Genomic DNA, 14,176 nt, shown 5'->3' on the forward strand with positions numbered 1-14,176 from the left:
GAGGGTAATTATTTGATACACCGATGGAATTTTTTAAATTTCACAAGAGGATTGAGGGCGTGACAAGTATCACATTTATTTATATAAATATTTTTTTATTTTTTACTACACCTTATAATACAATTGCCAAATTTTAAATTCATTTATGAAGTCTAAAAAAAAAACTCTGTTGATAATATATCAAATAAATTTTCTTTATAAAATATCATTTAAGCACAATTAACAATTTCTTAAATTCAAATGTAGAATAATCAAGTATAATTTCCCTAAAAAACAAAGAGAGGTCGGAAACATATTAGTTTAATTTAATTTAAGCAGTCAATTTGGAGGGTTTAATTTTTGTTAAAAAAAACTGGGGACTAAGCAAGGGACCTTAAAGCCCATAGCATATGATAATTATGATACCCAGAATTGCGAGCATTATCTAAATGCCGCATAAAATATATGAAAGGAAATTGTGGAAAAAAGAAAAAGAAAGATCCAAAAAGAAAAAGAAAAGAAAGTAAAATAAAAGCAGCCACAAGTGAGAACGAATATTTTGTAGAAGAGAAGAAACAAACATGGAATTGGAAGCTCTGCTGTGCAAGAGATCGGATGATCCAACATCTTCATAAGCTGTCAGCCCTCAAGGTCAGCAGAAACTATCTCATCCCAGAATTTGACTCCCCAACCCCAACTGCAGTGCACCAGCTTCAACTACCAACAGAAGTTTCCCCTCTCTGGTTATGCCAAGTTCAAGGAGGCCAACCACAACCTTGAAGACCCTCCCTGTCGCCTTGGGACCTCAAATGAAGCTCTTGCTCACAGACCTAACTTGACCTCTTGCAACCCAGGTACCTTTTATTTGTTCATTTACTACTGCTATAGCTATTTTTAAGAATTAGTAGTTGTTCTAGCATTTCTTTTCTTTCTACTCTATGTTTTAGAACTACCGCTAATAGTAATTGTAATTGTAAAGGACATAAGCAGTAACTATTTCATACTGGTATTACTGGTTCTTGCTGCCGCTGAGGCCTTGGCGTTTCTGCTGCTCAAATTGGCAAGGTTTGCGGCGCACTAGTCATTGCTGTTGTCAGGTGCCTACCTATTACTTTCTCTTAGCTAACTTTGATTTTCATCCAAATTGATAATGAATGTTGCAGTAATTTATTTGTGGAGACTATGGCAGTAAGGCGCCCACACTCTTTTTTACTTGTTCTTGTTCCGTTTCATGTATGTGTATAGACAAAGAGTAAGGTCATCCAACACAAGAGATGGTGGGGACTGCTATTTCTAGCACCACCTCTGCACAGATAATGATAATACAGAGAGGTGGTAGTGGTGCTGCTTTTCCATCCAAATCCATGGAATTGCGATGGATACGCAGCAACAGTAGAAGAAAGAACTCAAACCTAAGTTCAAGGGAGTTCGGCGGCTTAAAATCAATACCACCACCACTGGTGATGCCAATTTACATATCAACGGACCCTTCACACATTAATATTCAAGAGCTCAGTGAACTGTACACCTGTTGCAACCATTCCTGCCACCAATTCCCTAAGGTGGACCCACAGACCGGCATAGTTCAAGAAGTCATGGACTTGGACAAGCTCCACATTGCTCTCTCCCACAGTTGTGTGGTTGTTTCAGTCTTCTGCAAACCTCAGCATGTCAAGGTGACTAACACCACTAAACAAAACCAAAGCCAAGAACAGCAGGAGCAAATAAAAACAGGTCTTGTAGGAGATTTGATGGAGAATGTGATGCCTGTCAACCCTTCCAATGGTCAGCTTGTGGGCTTTGGGCGTGCTGTTTCTGATCTAGGATTGACTGCATCCATCTACGATGTCATGGTACTTGTCTTCCCATCCTTCTTTATGTACTAATATCATTTGGCAATTGTGGGTTGAATTAGCACCCCAACATCTTTTGGCAGCCTACCTCTTTAGCATGTATATTTGAAGCAATGCTTGGATATTCATTCTGTGATTTAAGCCAATCACACAACCTTAAACTTTTGGAGTATCAATCTCAACTCTTGAGTGTATACTTTTTAAGGTAAAGGGCTGAGTTATTGACTGTAATATGGCTTTTGGATTAGTACCCTCTTTTTATTAGTGTGATTACTTCTTCATTTTTATTTTCAAATACAAAATTCGGGCTACTGTCCAACCCATGGACACCTCTAATTCTAATTCAGTACTTAATCACTGTTTATATTCTTATAATTGTCGTTTTCTGCATTCCAGGTTGTTCCTACTTTACAAGGCATGGGAATTGGGACAATAATAGTTAAAAGGATTGTAAGGTTTGTTACTCTTATGTTTCTACTAATTCTGAGACTTTTAACCGAAGTAGTTTTGTTATCAAATTTTCCCTCGACATATATGCCTGCTCCATGTAAGCATGCAACTGTAACATTGTCTTCTTTTAAACAAGAGCCAGTGCTTGCATGCATACCTGCTTCTTCTAGAAATGAGTATAATTCTTATAGTTGAATAGCAGGTAAATTCTATTTGTTCTAGCATTTATTTAAGTTTAGCTGTCTAAAATAAAATAAATGCCTGAGGAGTCCGAGTCAGGAACTGCACAATGGAGATCACATTATCTTGTTAAATCCTTATTCTTAACCTGCAGTTTGTGAAATGTATACTGGTAGTTACTGAACTTATATATAGGAGTTTAACATTTTTGTTCTTACCTTTGCTTTCAGAATGCTCACAAGTAGAGATATTTATGACATAGCTGCTCTTTGTTCCAGAAAGGAGAGGTAATTCTTGTCATTGTGCTGAAATGTCATAGCCTATGTGTTCTTCTCAGTAAGTCTGTTTCATATCCCCCCTGGTTTTATTGGTTTTACCAGTATGCTGCCTCTCTTTCTTGCTTTGAAACATGTTGCAAAGTCCTTCTAACAAAGGCTGGCCAGGTGTATTACAATTGGCTGGCTCTTACTGATTGGTTTTTATGATATATGGCTCAATGGCTTTCTTCTGCTACCTTCACACCAAATCTAAAAGGGCCTTAAATTTTATTAGATAGGTGCTTTCATTCTTTCATTGAACTGCATAGTTTATCTCATTCAATAAACCTCATCATATAGACTAGTTGCAAACAAGTTATGTAGAAACTTGAGATAATCAAGGGAAAGGGGGCTGTCGAGGTTTGAATCCTCGACCTAGTGTCAACCAAGACTTGAAAGCAACATAAGTCATTTCTCAGTTGCTACTACACCAGTGGCTTGGTTACATGGAAAGTTGGGATTGAAATATTTATATATATATATACACACACATATATGAGGTTACTTTGGCAGGGTCATTGATGAAATGATTTGTATTAATTGTTCTTGAAAAGCATGATATGTATAGCTTATTTCAGGTTCTTCTTCAAAGCATGTGGATTCAGAGATGATATCTTGGGCTCTACTACGATGATGTATAGTAGGACAGTTTCAAGTACTTGTTTTGAAGGTGGGCAGATGGTTAAACAAGCTGGTCGAAAACTGTTGTTAGTTCCATCACTCCAATTGCCGTTAGCAGCTTCCAAGACAACTAAACCACAAAGTTGAACCGCATCAAACATATGGATTTAGAAAGGCCGAGAAATCATTTCCTTTGTTCATTCAACCTTCAGTTTCTTTTTTATCTTAGAAGATTGCCCTTTTATTTTCTAGTCACATATTGATTTTGAAGTATGATGTATGTGAGTTTAGTTTTCTGCAATTACACTTATTGGTGGACCGAAACGGATCGAGTTCCTGGAGAAGCTAAAACAAGAAATAAATCGGGCTACTCATCCAAAATTTGTGCTTATTATTCATTTTTTTTTGTCTAGTTTCGGTTATCTATATATATATGTATATATATAAAATAACACGAGTTTAGAAAAAAAATTGAAATGATGGGAATACCACTTGTGTTCTACTATATTACTAAATCGATTAAAAATAATTATAATTTAATTTACAATTATTATATGTTATTTTTTATACAATGTTTAGAATTACTTATAGTCTTACCCTAATTTTTAAAGAGGAGGATAATGTGCTTTATTGCACTTAAACCCATGATTTCTTGCTCTAGTAACAATGTTAATATCAATCGAGTTAAGACTTAATCAGTATTTGATATTTTTTTCTATATATTAATTATTTATTATTTACAATTTTTTTTAAGAAAATAAAAATAAAAGTTGAATATACAATATATCAATTTTTTGCTTTAATAATAGGAATCTTTGATTAGTACTACATATGAACAAAATGATTAATATATTTTAATAATATTTTTTAGTTAATATTTCAAATAATGATTACATGAGGTAAATTATATGATATGTTAAAATTAATACAAATATTTTAATTATGATTTGAAAATTTTAATATTATTAAAAAATAATTAATCTATTTACCAAAAAAAATATTAATATACAAAATATTAGTATTTTAAATAATATACTTCTATTCAGGTTAGCTTATTGTGTTTGCATTTTTCTTTGCATTAGTTTATCTTGAATGCTGAATGGGAGCGAAGGGTCTTCAAGTTTTATGCATGGCGAAGTGTAAGCTTAAAGGACTTTGTCTAGTAAGTAATTATCTTTGGGACATCTGTGATAACTCCAAGTTCCAACTATTAGATATTTTCCAACAGTGGGGACATGACATGATATTATTGCAAAAAGAGAACTAAATCTACACACTTGATTGGTTCCTTTTTATGGATGCATTAATGCTTGAATTCCTAGCCAATATTTATAAAATATCTTGTATTAGTTTCTTCCGTCTGCAGCTAATTTCTATTCCATAATTGTTCAACTAACCCCATAACTGAGAGTCACTGACACAAGGAACATGCAACAAAAACACCAGTGATATATGGATATGAAAATCAGTGGGCGGATCTTCTAAATTTAGTAGCTTTTTTTTTTTTTTTTTGGGGGGGGGGTTCCCTTTCAGTCCCCATGTTTTGATAACTACATCATGTTGATAGTTTTCATGCATGCAAACTGATAAATTGATGTTTTGTAATCAGTCTCCTGTCTATATATACACCCAAAGGCCATGACCTGAAACGTGGAAAAAACCTTCCTTACTATTGAAAGAACGATCTTTGCTTACAATACATGGGATTTTCATTTGTTTCAGTTTGATATTCCACTGTAAGTGTGTAGTACTGAGAATTGTTAATGAGTTTGAAGGGTCCAAAATTTTGGTTCCTATTTGGATTTCCTTTGAAAGCAACAATTCTGAGAGTTCCATCTTCGAATGAATGCTTTGTCTGCTATCTGAGATTCATGCCAATGCGATTGAAACTGTTTTCTGCTATGGAATATTAAAGAATTGTACTCTGAAATTAACCTTGCACACCATATATACATATTTTCTTTACTGTGATAACAGGGAAAATAACATGTTAATTTTCATGTCAGTAAAGGATTAATAACCACAAATTTACCAAAAATAGTATTTTCTTGCGTTTGTTTTGTTGCCTGGTTTGCAACCTGTTCAGTGAAATGAGAAATTCAACTAGTACTCGCATAACCTTATAAATAAGAAGCACTATCCCACATGGAAAGTATACACAAAAGGAACACAAGCGAGGCCTTATAAATAAGAAGCAGCTAGCATCATTGCAAGTTACTTACCTGGACGGGGTCAATGGGTGATCTCCAAGGCCCATGGCCTAGTTAAGCGACTTCCATTGCACTACGGAAAGGCGCTTGCATAAGGTCTCCACTAAGTAGGAGAGCCTACGTCATAATTTGTGGCAGTGGGGGCCTGCGTTCGCGCGGTTCCTGTTTAATTTCAGTTTAGGGTTCAATTAGTTTAGAAGGTCAAAATATAAAAGCCAGAGTCAATATGTAAAAGGACAATTGTTGAAGATTGTAGTAATCCTAATGAAATGCTCTTTCATTGCATGGAATTGTAAGACCTCCCATTGGATGGTTGAACCAGAATTCTTCCTCGGCTTGATCTAACGGGTCTTGAAACAGAGGATTGTTCAAGAAAGATACTGGAATCACAAACCACTTGTTGCTTTCTCCGACATAAACAGCAACATGGTCTTTCGGGACATTCAACGTCACCAACTCGTTCCTGGGCCTCGCCGATAGGGTTCGTCGTAGCTTTTGCATACTGTAAATAATATTTCTCATTCATTCGAATTTTATTATAATATATTTTTATTTTTTTAAATTTAATTTATAAATAAGTCTAAACAAATTAAAATTATTATAAATACAGGTTATAATTTTATTTATCTAATAAAGTTAAATTTTATATTTTTCATATTTTAATTTTATTTTTATAGTTTGAATGTTTTTAACGATAATTATCTTCATAAGTTTAAATTATATTATCTTCACACATTCAATGATAGCTATAAAAAATTAAAATTATATTTTTATATTTTAATTGCTTTTCTGAATTAAATGTTTTTAATGATCATAATATAATAACTAGACAATTGTTGAAGATGCTTCTGATTTTTATTGTGACTTCACAAAATATTAAGCCTCCTAAAATTATAGATTACATCATCAATGAAGATAAATAATATAAATTCATAAGAAACCCGTGCATGAATTAAAATATTTATAATAAAAAATTATAAAAATATTAAATCATAAAAATATAATAATCCATATGTGTATAAATTATTATTTATAATTAAAAATATTTTTAATATATCTTATTAATGATCTATTTTAATTAAATTATTTTTACATTATTGATCATAAATATATTTATTACAATATTGATAATTTTAATATATTTTTATCAAAGAATATAATTCATAAAATAGATTTTATAATATAATTTTAGTTATAACGTCAGTAATGATAATATAATTCATAAAATCTATGCATTTATCATAAATAAATGTAATTTATCTAATAAGAAATAATATATAACTCTATGGTGATTTAATTGACGAAATTATTTTTCATATATTAAATTATGATTGAATAATTGTATATTACATAATATTTGTAACTTCCTCAACTCGGCCTATAGGTTACACTTGAATTCGGAAGATTATATTAGTCACCAAGATGACCAAGCTATCGAAGTTTATAAAACAGTCATTTTAATTTTTTTTGTTTATTTTTAGAAGGAAACTTAGTCTATTTTCATAAAAGCTCAACGAGCTATCAAGAAATCGGTTTTAGGTTAAGTATATAACGATGTCTTATCCTTCTTTTTAAAAACTTAACTAATTTCCTAATTATTCTATTCAAAATCTTAAAAAATATTTAGAAGCGGAAAAAGTGAAAATAATTTATGTTTTTAATAAAACCCGGAGTTCATGCATAGTTAATCACTATTCAAAATTTCATTGTCCTAAAATCGAATTAAATGTCATGCAGGCTATAAAATAAAACTCAAATCCTAAGTCTCATCCACAATTTCAAATAAAATAATACAGTCTTTAAATAATAAAATAAATCAAATAATGAGCCTAAAATAATTTTATAAATAAAAACCAAGCCGAGACCCTCCATATATTGTGTCCGCATCCTAACCTGGTGGGTTATCTGTAAGGATGAAAATTAAAGGGGGAGTGAGCTATGACACTCACTGTGAGCTCCATCACAAGAAAATCAGTGCAAATTCATAAACCAAGCATATAATAATAGTACTCAATATAGTAACTATCATAGTATAACTGTAATTGACAGTTCATTTGAGCATGCTTATGAGTGCCAACGTAATGCAATTTCAGTTTAACAATAAAGAAAAAAGTCTTACCCCACCGCTACATTCCACGGAAAGAGTTCCCCAAAACTCTTATATCTTGGACACTTCAGTTTGTAGATGAACCACAAGAGTTACAGATTAATATGTTGCCAGTAGTTGTGAATACACAACGGGTTTACAAATAAAAGCTACCAGTAATGGTTGTGGATAAACTATCAGTGTTTGCAAGTTATACACTACCAATAGGTTGTGAATGCGCAACAGGTTTGCAAATAAAAGTAGTCCGTAAGTTTGTGGATAAACTACTAGTGTTTGCAGAAAAATGGCCAGTACTTCCTCCTTTCGAAGCGTCTTATACCATGCAATACAGTATGTTATGTTATTAATAGTACAATACAAAAATAGCAAACATGCTCATTATATACTTGATTAATGATAGCAGTAGACATGTATGTCATGTTTTTGGTTTATCAGTAATAGTAGGCATGCTGTTCATACAACCAATAATAAATTTATTCGAGTATCGGTAACAATTTATCAGTAATTCAGTCACAGAAGGCATGTACTAATTACATATCATGCATATATATAAATAATTTAGTCAATCAAATCATGGGTTTCGGCATAATTCATAATATCAGAGACTCAATTGAAAGAGATAAAATTCTAAAGCAGTTTGAGGATCATGCACGGACTAAATTGAACATTTTACAAAAATTTTGGGAAAAACTTAAGAAAAACTGTAAAATAGGGAGCATATGGCCGTGGCCGTGTAGAACATGCAAAATTAGGCTACAGGGGAGACACAACCATGTATTTGGCCGTGTGACCCTATTTTGAGGCATGGTTTGCTCCAATTCACTTGTAAAAGAACAAACACCTTTCACTAGAAGCCCGAGCTACGTTCTTCACGATCAAATCTGGTCTGACACACCTAAAATAGGTCCTTCAAATGACATATTTGCACAAATTAACAATTGATTTCAAGATTTTTCAAGATTATCGAAAGATTCAATGAAAAATAGAGAAATATTGTTTAATTGATCCCAATATTATCATTAGATAAAAAATCTATAAAGATTCAAGATCAAACTTCCAAGTTTGAGGCTTACTTACTGCTTCTTGGTAAAGATTGGAGAGTTTCTAACGATAATTATGATTTCGGTGGGAAAATGAGTTAATGGAGAGATTGGCTTTGATTCGGGAAAAGCAATAATAATTTCACAATGGAGAGTAATAATTTCACAATGGAGAGAAATTATTTTGTAAAGAAGAAGATGAAAAAGAAAAGGGAGAAGAAATGGAGATAGGAGAGCAAATTTTTAATTGGAATGAAAAAAGAAACATAATCTTAATATAATTAGGGGGAAAAGGACTAAATAGTTAGAGTTTTCAAATTTTTAAGGGCTGCATGGTAAATTTACCAATGCTGTCGAAAATAAAAAGGAAATGTGGCTCAAACACATGCATCATAGGAGGAAGAAGCAAGTTTTAACCATTAAACTACCACTCATACCTTATTAAAATTTTATTCTAAATAATATATATTCTAATAGGGTTTTCGGCTATTGTACAAGAAAATGCCCATTTCCAACATTATTTATGGAAATGAGCCACTTAAAACATTATTTATTAGAATGGGCCAAAAAATGTAAAACATATCCACATAGGAGCGTTTTCAGGGGAAATTACAGAAAAGCGCACTGACGTGGGCACGCTTTACCCAATGTTAGCAAAAGCGCACTGACTTGGGCGTGCTTTACCCAATGTTTTTCCCCTAATAGTCACCTCCAACGGCCATTTAAAAATTTGACCATTGTCAAAAAAAAATTGTAAATTCCCCACCCATTTTTTTCACACAAATTTCTTCCAAATTATAATTCTTCCAAATTTCTCTCTAAATTTCTCAAAAAAACTCTCAAAGCTCTCTAAAATTTTGACTTTAGTCTAAATTAGTATTTTTTTTTATAATTTCTAAGAAATTTGATAGTGTTAGCAATGACCCGACAATTAATTCGTCTCGATAATAAATATATATGTGTTGATCAAATGAAAATAGTAAGGGTTAATTTTATTTTTTAATATTATTTAATATTTTTATTTCATTTCTGTAATTTAATTAATATTTTTTTATGATTTTTGTATAACAGTCGGTAGATCGAGTATTACAATGTTTTATTCGTAATATGTCTGGTTTTTCATCACCGTTAATTGAAAACTACTTGAAGGAAGCAGGTTATTGGCATGTGGCCAATATAGGCCAGGGGTGTAAGTTGGACCCGAAACTCATTAGCGCGTTCGTGGAGAGGTGGAGACCCGAGATGCACACATTCCATCTTCCATACGGGGAGTGTATCATCACTTTGAAGGATGTGCATTTACATTTGGGTTACTGATGGATGGGTTCGTACTCACAGGGTCCACTAACTCTGCTGATTGGGAAGTCATATGCTACAATCTTTTAGGTGCAATTCTAGATATTATTTACGTAGGTCGGATCGATATGGGTTGGTTACGGGACACGTTCCTGGAGCAGAGGGATGATGCGATTGAAGTAGAAAGAGCACGAAATGCTCGGGCATACATTTTTCAGATCCTCGGAGGTTATCTGATGCCGAAAAAGTTACGAAACCTCATACATCTGAGGTGGCTGTTGAAACTCGTCGATTTTAAAGCAGCTAGCCAACTCAATTGGGGGTTACCGGGAGATGTGTCGGGCGACATAACCAAATAAAATTAAAATTAGAGGTTTTCTCTCATTGCTACAATTATGGGCTCGATTTTGCTTTCCAATTTTATGTCCTCGAGTGAACCACCTATATACATTTTCACTCTTAACAAGGTAAAATTTATATCAGATTTTACAATTGTTACATAAATTTAAAATATAATTTTATGCTAAAATTTTATTTACATAGGTGGAACCATTCGATGAGTTATGGGGGAAATACCTATCGCTCTTAAAGATATACGACTTCTATTAGACCAACGATCGAAAGCGCATGTAAGTATTTATTTCATTTTGAACTATATGTACATAACATAATTGATTTCGTATTTAGTATTTAATATTATGTATATAACTAATATTTTTATCACGTTCATATAGTTTTAATGAACACCATACGAGGATCCGATAATTCAGGCAGTAATTTCGGATGAATTCCTACAGAATTCGAACATCTGGCATATTAAGGTTCCATTGGTTAACTACATTACCGTCGAGATGCACCAGGCGGATAGAGTGTTGCGGTAATTTAGATTCTGACAACAGATTCTTGTGGCACCTGTGATGCTCGATAATGAGCACAAAATTGACTTACGATAACCGAATATGCATTGGTCGGTCTTTCACTTGGAATATATCGAAATGTGGGAAAATCACTATGATAATATACCTACTAGCGAACCGATTATCGTTTCAGAATTAGCGTGTGAGTTGGATTACATGCCATGATTTAGGATCCATGGCAAGCCATATTTACTTTCGAAAGAGCAGAGTCGTTGGCAATTCCTTTTCGAAAGGAAACGACAGAGCCCTTTAAATCCAAGGACAATGGCTGGTGAGGCGGGCCTATCAACAACGCCCACACAATCACCGACCCCAATGGAGCAAGCGACGATGTCCACACCACAGCCCCTTCAGATTATGCCAGGTGCGTATCTTAACCCTTTTATGTTTCCTTTTCCCATTCCTATGTAAGGTTGGAATGCATGGCCCGGTGAATCTCATTTCCAAATGACTCCGACTCAACCGATGATATATAAGCCATCGTCACAGAAGGGACTGTACGAGGTACCGTCGAAGAGCTCATCTCATTTCTAATCTCCATTGCCTTATCAGATTCAAACACCTCTGCTGTGGGTGATGCAAGCACCTCCGCAATCTTTGTTCTATCAATATGGGCCATCCTCCTAACACTCACAACCAGAAGCTAATTCCGAACAACCACAACCCCGGCTAAAAGATAAACCAAGAAGGAATCCAACGCATAACCGTCAACCATCCCTATGTGGCACTAATTCTAATCGACACATGCATTGATTTTTTTTAATATATTTGTACAAACTATTTTTATTTTGTTTCATTTAATAAAACATAAGTTGTTTTGAATATTTTTGTACAAATTATTTTTATACTGTTTCATTTAATAAAATATAAATTCTTTTGAATAAGACAATACAAATCGAATATTCATTGTTTCATTTAATAAATTAGGAGTTATTTCGATTTGGACATGTTTGCATTGTATGACCGGGGTTCCTACACCACCCACATAACTTCTGTTAGTTTGTTCGAATAGTAGTAGATGTTGAAGTCACAAGTGCTTCATTTGGCGACGAAAATTCCATATATAACTCAAGATAGGGTGATATGACTCGAGCAACTTTGATATCAAATGAGTCATATGTTACGAGATCAGTCGAAGCACAAGATCAATACTTAATAGGCGAAACTCTCATTGGTGTCGTTCCAAAGATTTTGCTCCTAATTCTTTTACAAAGTTCTGTCAATTTTATGTTCTGGTTAAAAACTAGTCGCGCTGTATTCTCCGATAAAAAAACAACGCCGCTCTCTGTGTCACAGACCTCACCGTCGTAGTAAATAACTACTCTAATACGTTCACTCATTTTCTACCAAATTACATGTCGAAAGAAATTCAAAACAAAAACCATTATGCAAAAATATAATGATTTGTATAAATATTAATACGATAAATCAACTTATACCTTCTCAACTTCTTCAATTTCTACTCTTCTAAACTTATTCAATTTCTCTTGCTGTAACTTATGCAACAAGAGAATAAAATTTGGCTCATTTATAACCTAAGAGATAGTGGGATGCATTGTCACCAACACTACTAAAAAAAGCGTCAAGTTAGGAGCTTTTTCAGTACTTTTGTTGACAGTACATTCTGCTTGAAGCGTTTTTCAACCCCAACTATTAGATTTTCCGTGAATTTTTTAATAACCATCTTCTCAAAATTATTTTTTTCGGAATCAATTGTACAAAATAAGCGTCTAGCTGGAAGCTTTTTTTGTACAATTACTGACTATATGAAAAAAACAAAATCCATCTCGTCAAAATAATTTTTTCAGAACAAATCACATTAAATTTATTTTTTCATATCCCATCTTGTCAAATTTATTTCTTCCTGAACAATACTTACCAATTAAAAAAATTAAACCTTAAAACAATAGACCTTAAACCCTAATTAATATATATTTTTAAAACCTTAAACCTTAATTTATTTTTTCAAAAACCCTAACCTTAACCCTAAACCCCAATATACAAATTACTGACAACCCTAACTCTAATTTGTTTTTTCTATACAATTACTAACTGTACAAAAAAATAAAATAAAATCCATCTCGTCAAAATAATTTTTTTAGAATACATCACGTTAAATTTATTTTTTTAAAACACATCGCATCAAATTTATTTTTTCATATCCCATCTTGTCAAATTTATTTCTTCTGGAACAATACTTACCAATTAAAAAAATAAACCCTAAAACAATAGATCCTAAACCTTAAATATTATTTTTTTAAAACCTTAAACCCTAATTTATTTTTTTTCAAAAATCCTAACCCTAAACCCTAACCATAACTCTTAATATATAAATAACCCCCAAATCCTAATCAAACATGGGGTAAAACACGCCACGTCAGCGTGCTTTTCTGCGATTTCCCCTAAAAACACTCCTATGTGGACGCGTTTTATATTTTTTGGACTATTCAAGTAAATAATATTTTAAGTGGCTCATTTCTGTAAATAATATTAGAAATGGGTCTTTTTTTGTACACTACTCGTGGTTTTCATCTGAGTTGTTTGAAAATAAAAAGATAAGAAAAGAGAGTAGTGGATAAAACCTAAAACCTCTAGGGATACTGGATCATTACTTAATTAATTATTTCAATTAACTCCTATATTTTGAAACGTAACAATATTATTAATTAAAATATTATTATTTATCTTTATTATAATATTAATAAAAATATATTAAAATAACTAATAAATCCGTGCATGAATTAATATATTATCATAAATAAAATACTATAATGAGAAATTATAAATATATTATTGTAATATATTTTTATAATATATTATCAGTTGACATATTTTAATTTTGTAATAAATCACCATTAGATTAAATCATCAATATTATTATAAAAATAATTTATTTATAATATTACTTATCATGAACTAATATATCATCATATTACTATTATAAAAAAGTTTATTTGTAATATTGTTATTTATCTTAATATGATATAATGTGCAAATTTTATTTTTGTAATATTACATTTATTTCTATTAATCTTAATAAATAGATATTATTTTTATTTTGATAAGAGTTTTATATTAAAAATTTGATGATACATTTATAATATAATTTTATTAAAAAATAAATTTAATGAATAATTAAAAATGAAAAAAAATAGATAGCGCTACTTCACGCAAAGATAGGTGTATATATATATACATATAACAGA

The 14,176-nt window shown here is 32.1% G+C and overlaps 1 protein-coding gene and 1 non-coding gene across 3 annotated transcripts; both read left to right on the plus strand.

The window, feature by feature from the left end:
* Window positions 1-408: 408 nt before the first annotated feature.
* LOC107957460 (uncharacterized) lies at window positions 409-3,791 on the plus strand. 2 transcript variants are annotated; one of them, XR_005926499.1, is made up of 7 exons: window positions 409-833; window positions 959-1,076; window positions 1,225-1,832; window positions 1,916-2,037; window positions 2,229-2,287; window positions 2,693-2,749; window positions 3,358-3,375. XR_005926499.1 is itself a non-coding variant. In XM_016892980.2 (6 exons), exons 3-6 carry the CDS (start codon window positions 1,254-1,256, stop codon window positions 3,545-3,547), a joined length of 885 nt encoding a protein of 294 aa, XP_016748469.1. In that variant the 5' UTR covers window positions 409-833; window positions 959-1,076; window positions 1,225-1,253; the 3' UTR covers window positions 3,548-3,791. The 2 variants fall into 2 exon arrangements, 1 of the variants encoding a protein (XP_016748469.1); XM_016892980.2 differs by lacking the exon at window positions 1,916-2,037 and having other exon boundaries at window positions 3,358-3,791.
* Window positions 3,792-5,614: 1,823 nt separating this feature from the next.
* Window positions 5,615-5,776, plus strand: LOC121229819 (U1 spliceosomal RNA). The gene has a single exon (XR_005927775.1). It is a non-coding gene; the product is annotated as a U1 spliceosomal RNA (small nuclear RNA).
* The last annotated feature ends 8,400 nt before the right edge of the window (window positions 5,777-14,176 follow it).

The sequence above is a fragment of the Gossypium hirsutum genome, chromosome A05, assembly GCF_007990345.1.
Source record: "Gossypium hirsutum isolate 1008001.06 chromosome A05, Gossypium_hirsutum_v2.1, whole genome shotgun sequence".
In the NCBI taxonomy this organism is placed as follows: Eukaryota; Viridiplantae; Streptophyta; class Magnoliopsida; order Malvales; family Malvaceae; genus Gossypium; species Gossypium hirsutum.

Coding starts and splice junctions, on each gene's coding strand:
- LOC107957460 (XM_016892980.2), top strand. CDS start 1,254: ATGGTGGGGACTGCTATTTCTAGCACCACCTCTGCACAGATAATGATA. Junction 1,833..2,228: donor CATCCATCTACGATGTCATG/GTACTTGTCTTC, acceptor TCTGCATTCCAG/GTTGTTCCTACTTTACAAGG. Junction 2,750..3,357: donor CTTTGTTCCAGAAAGGAGAG/GTAATTCTTGTC, acceptor AGCTTATTTCAG/GTTCTTCTTCAAAGCATGTG.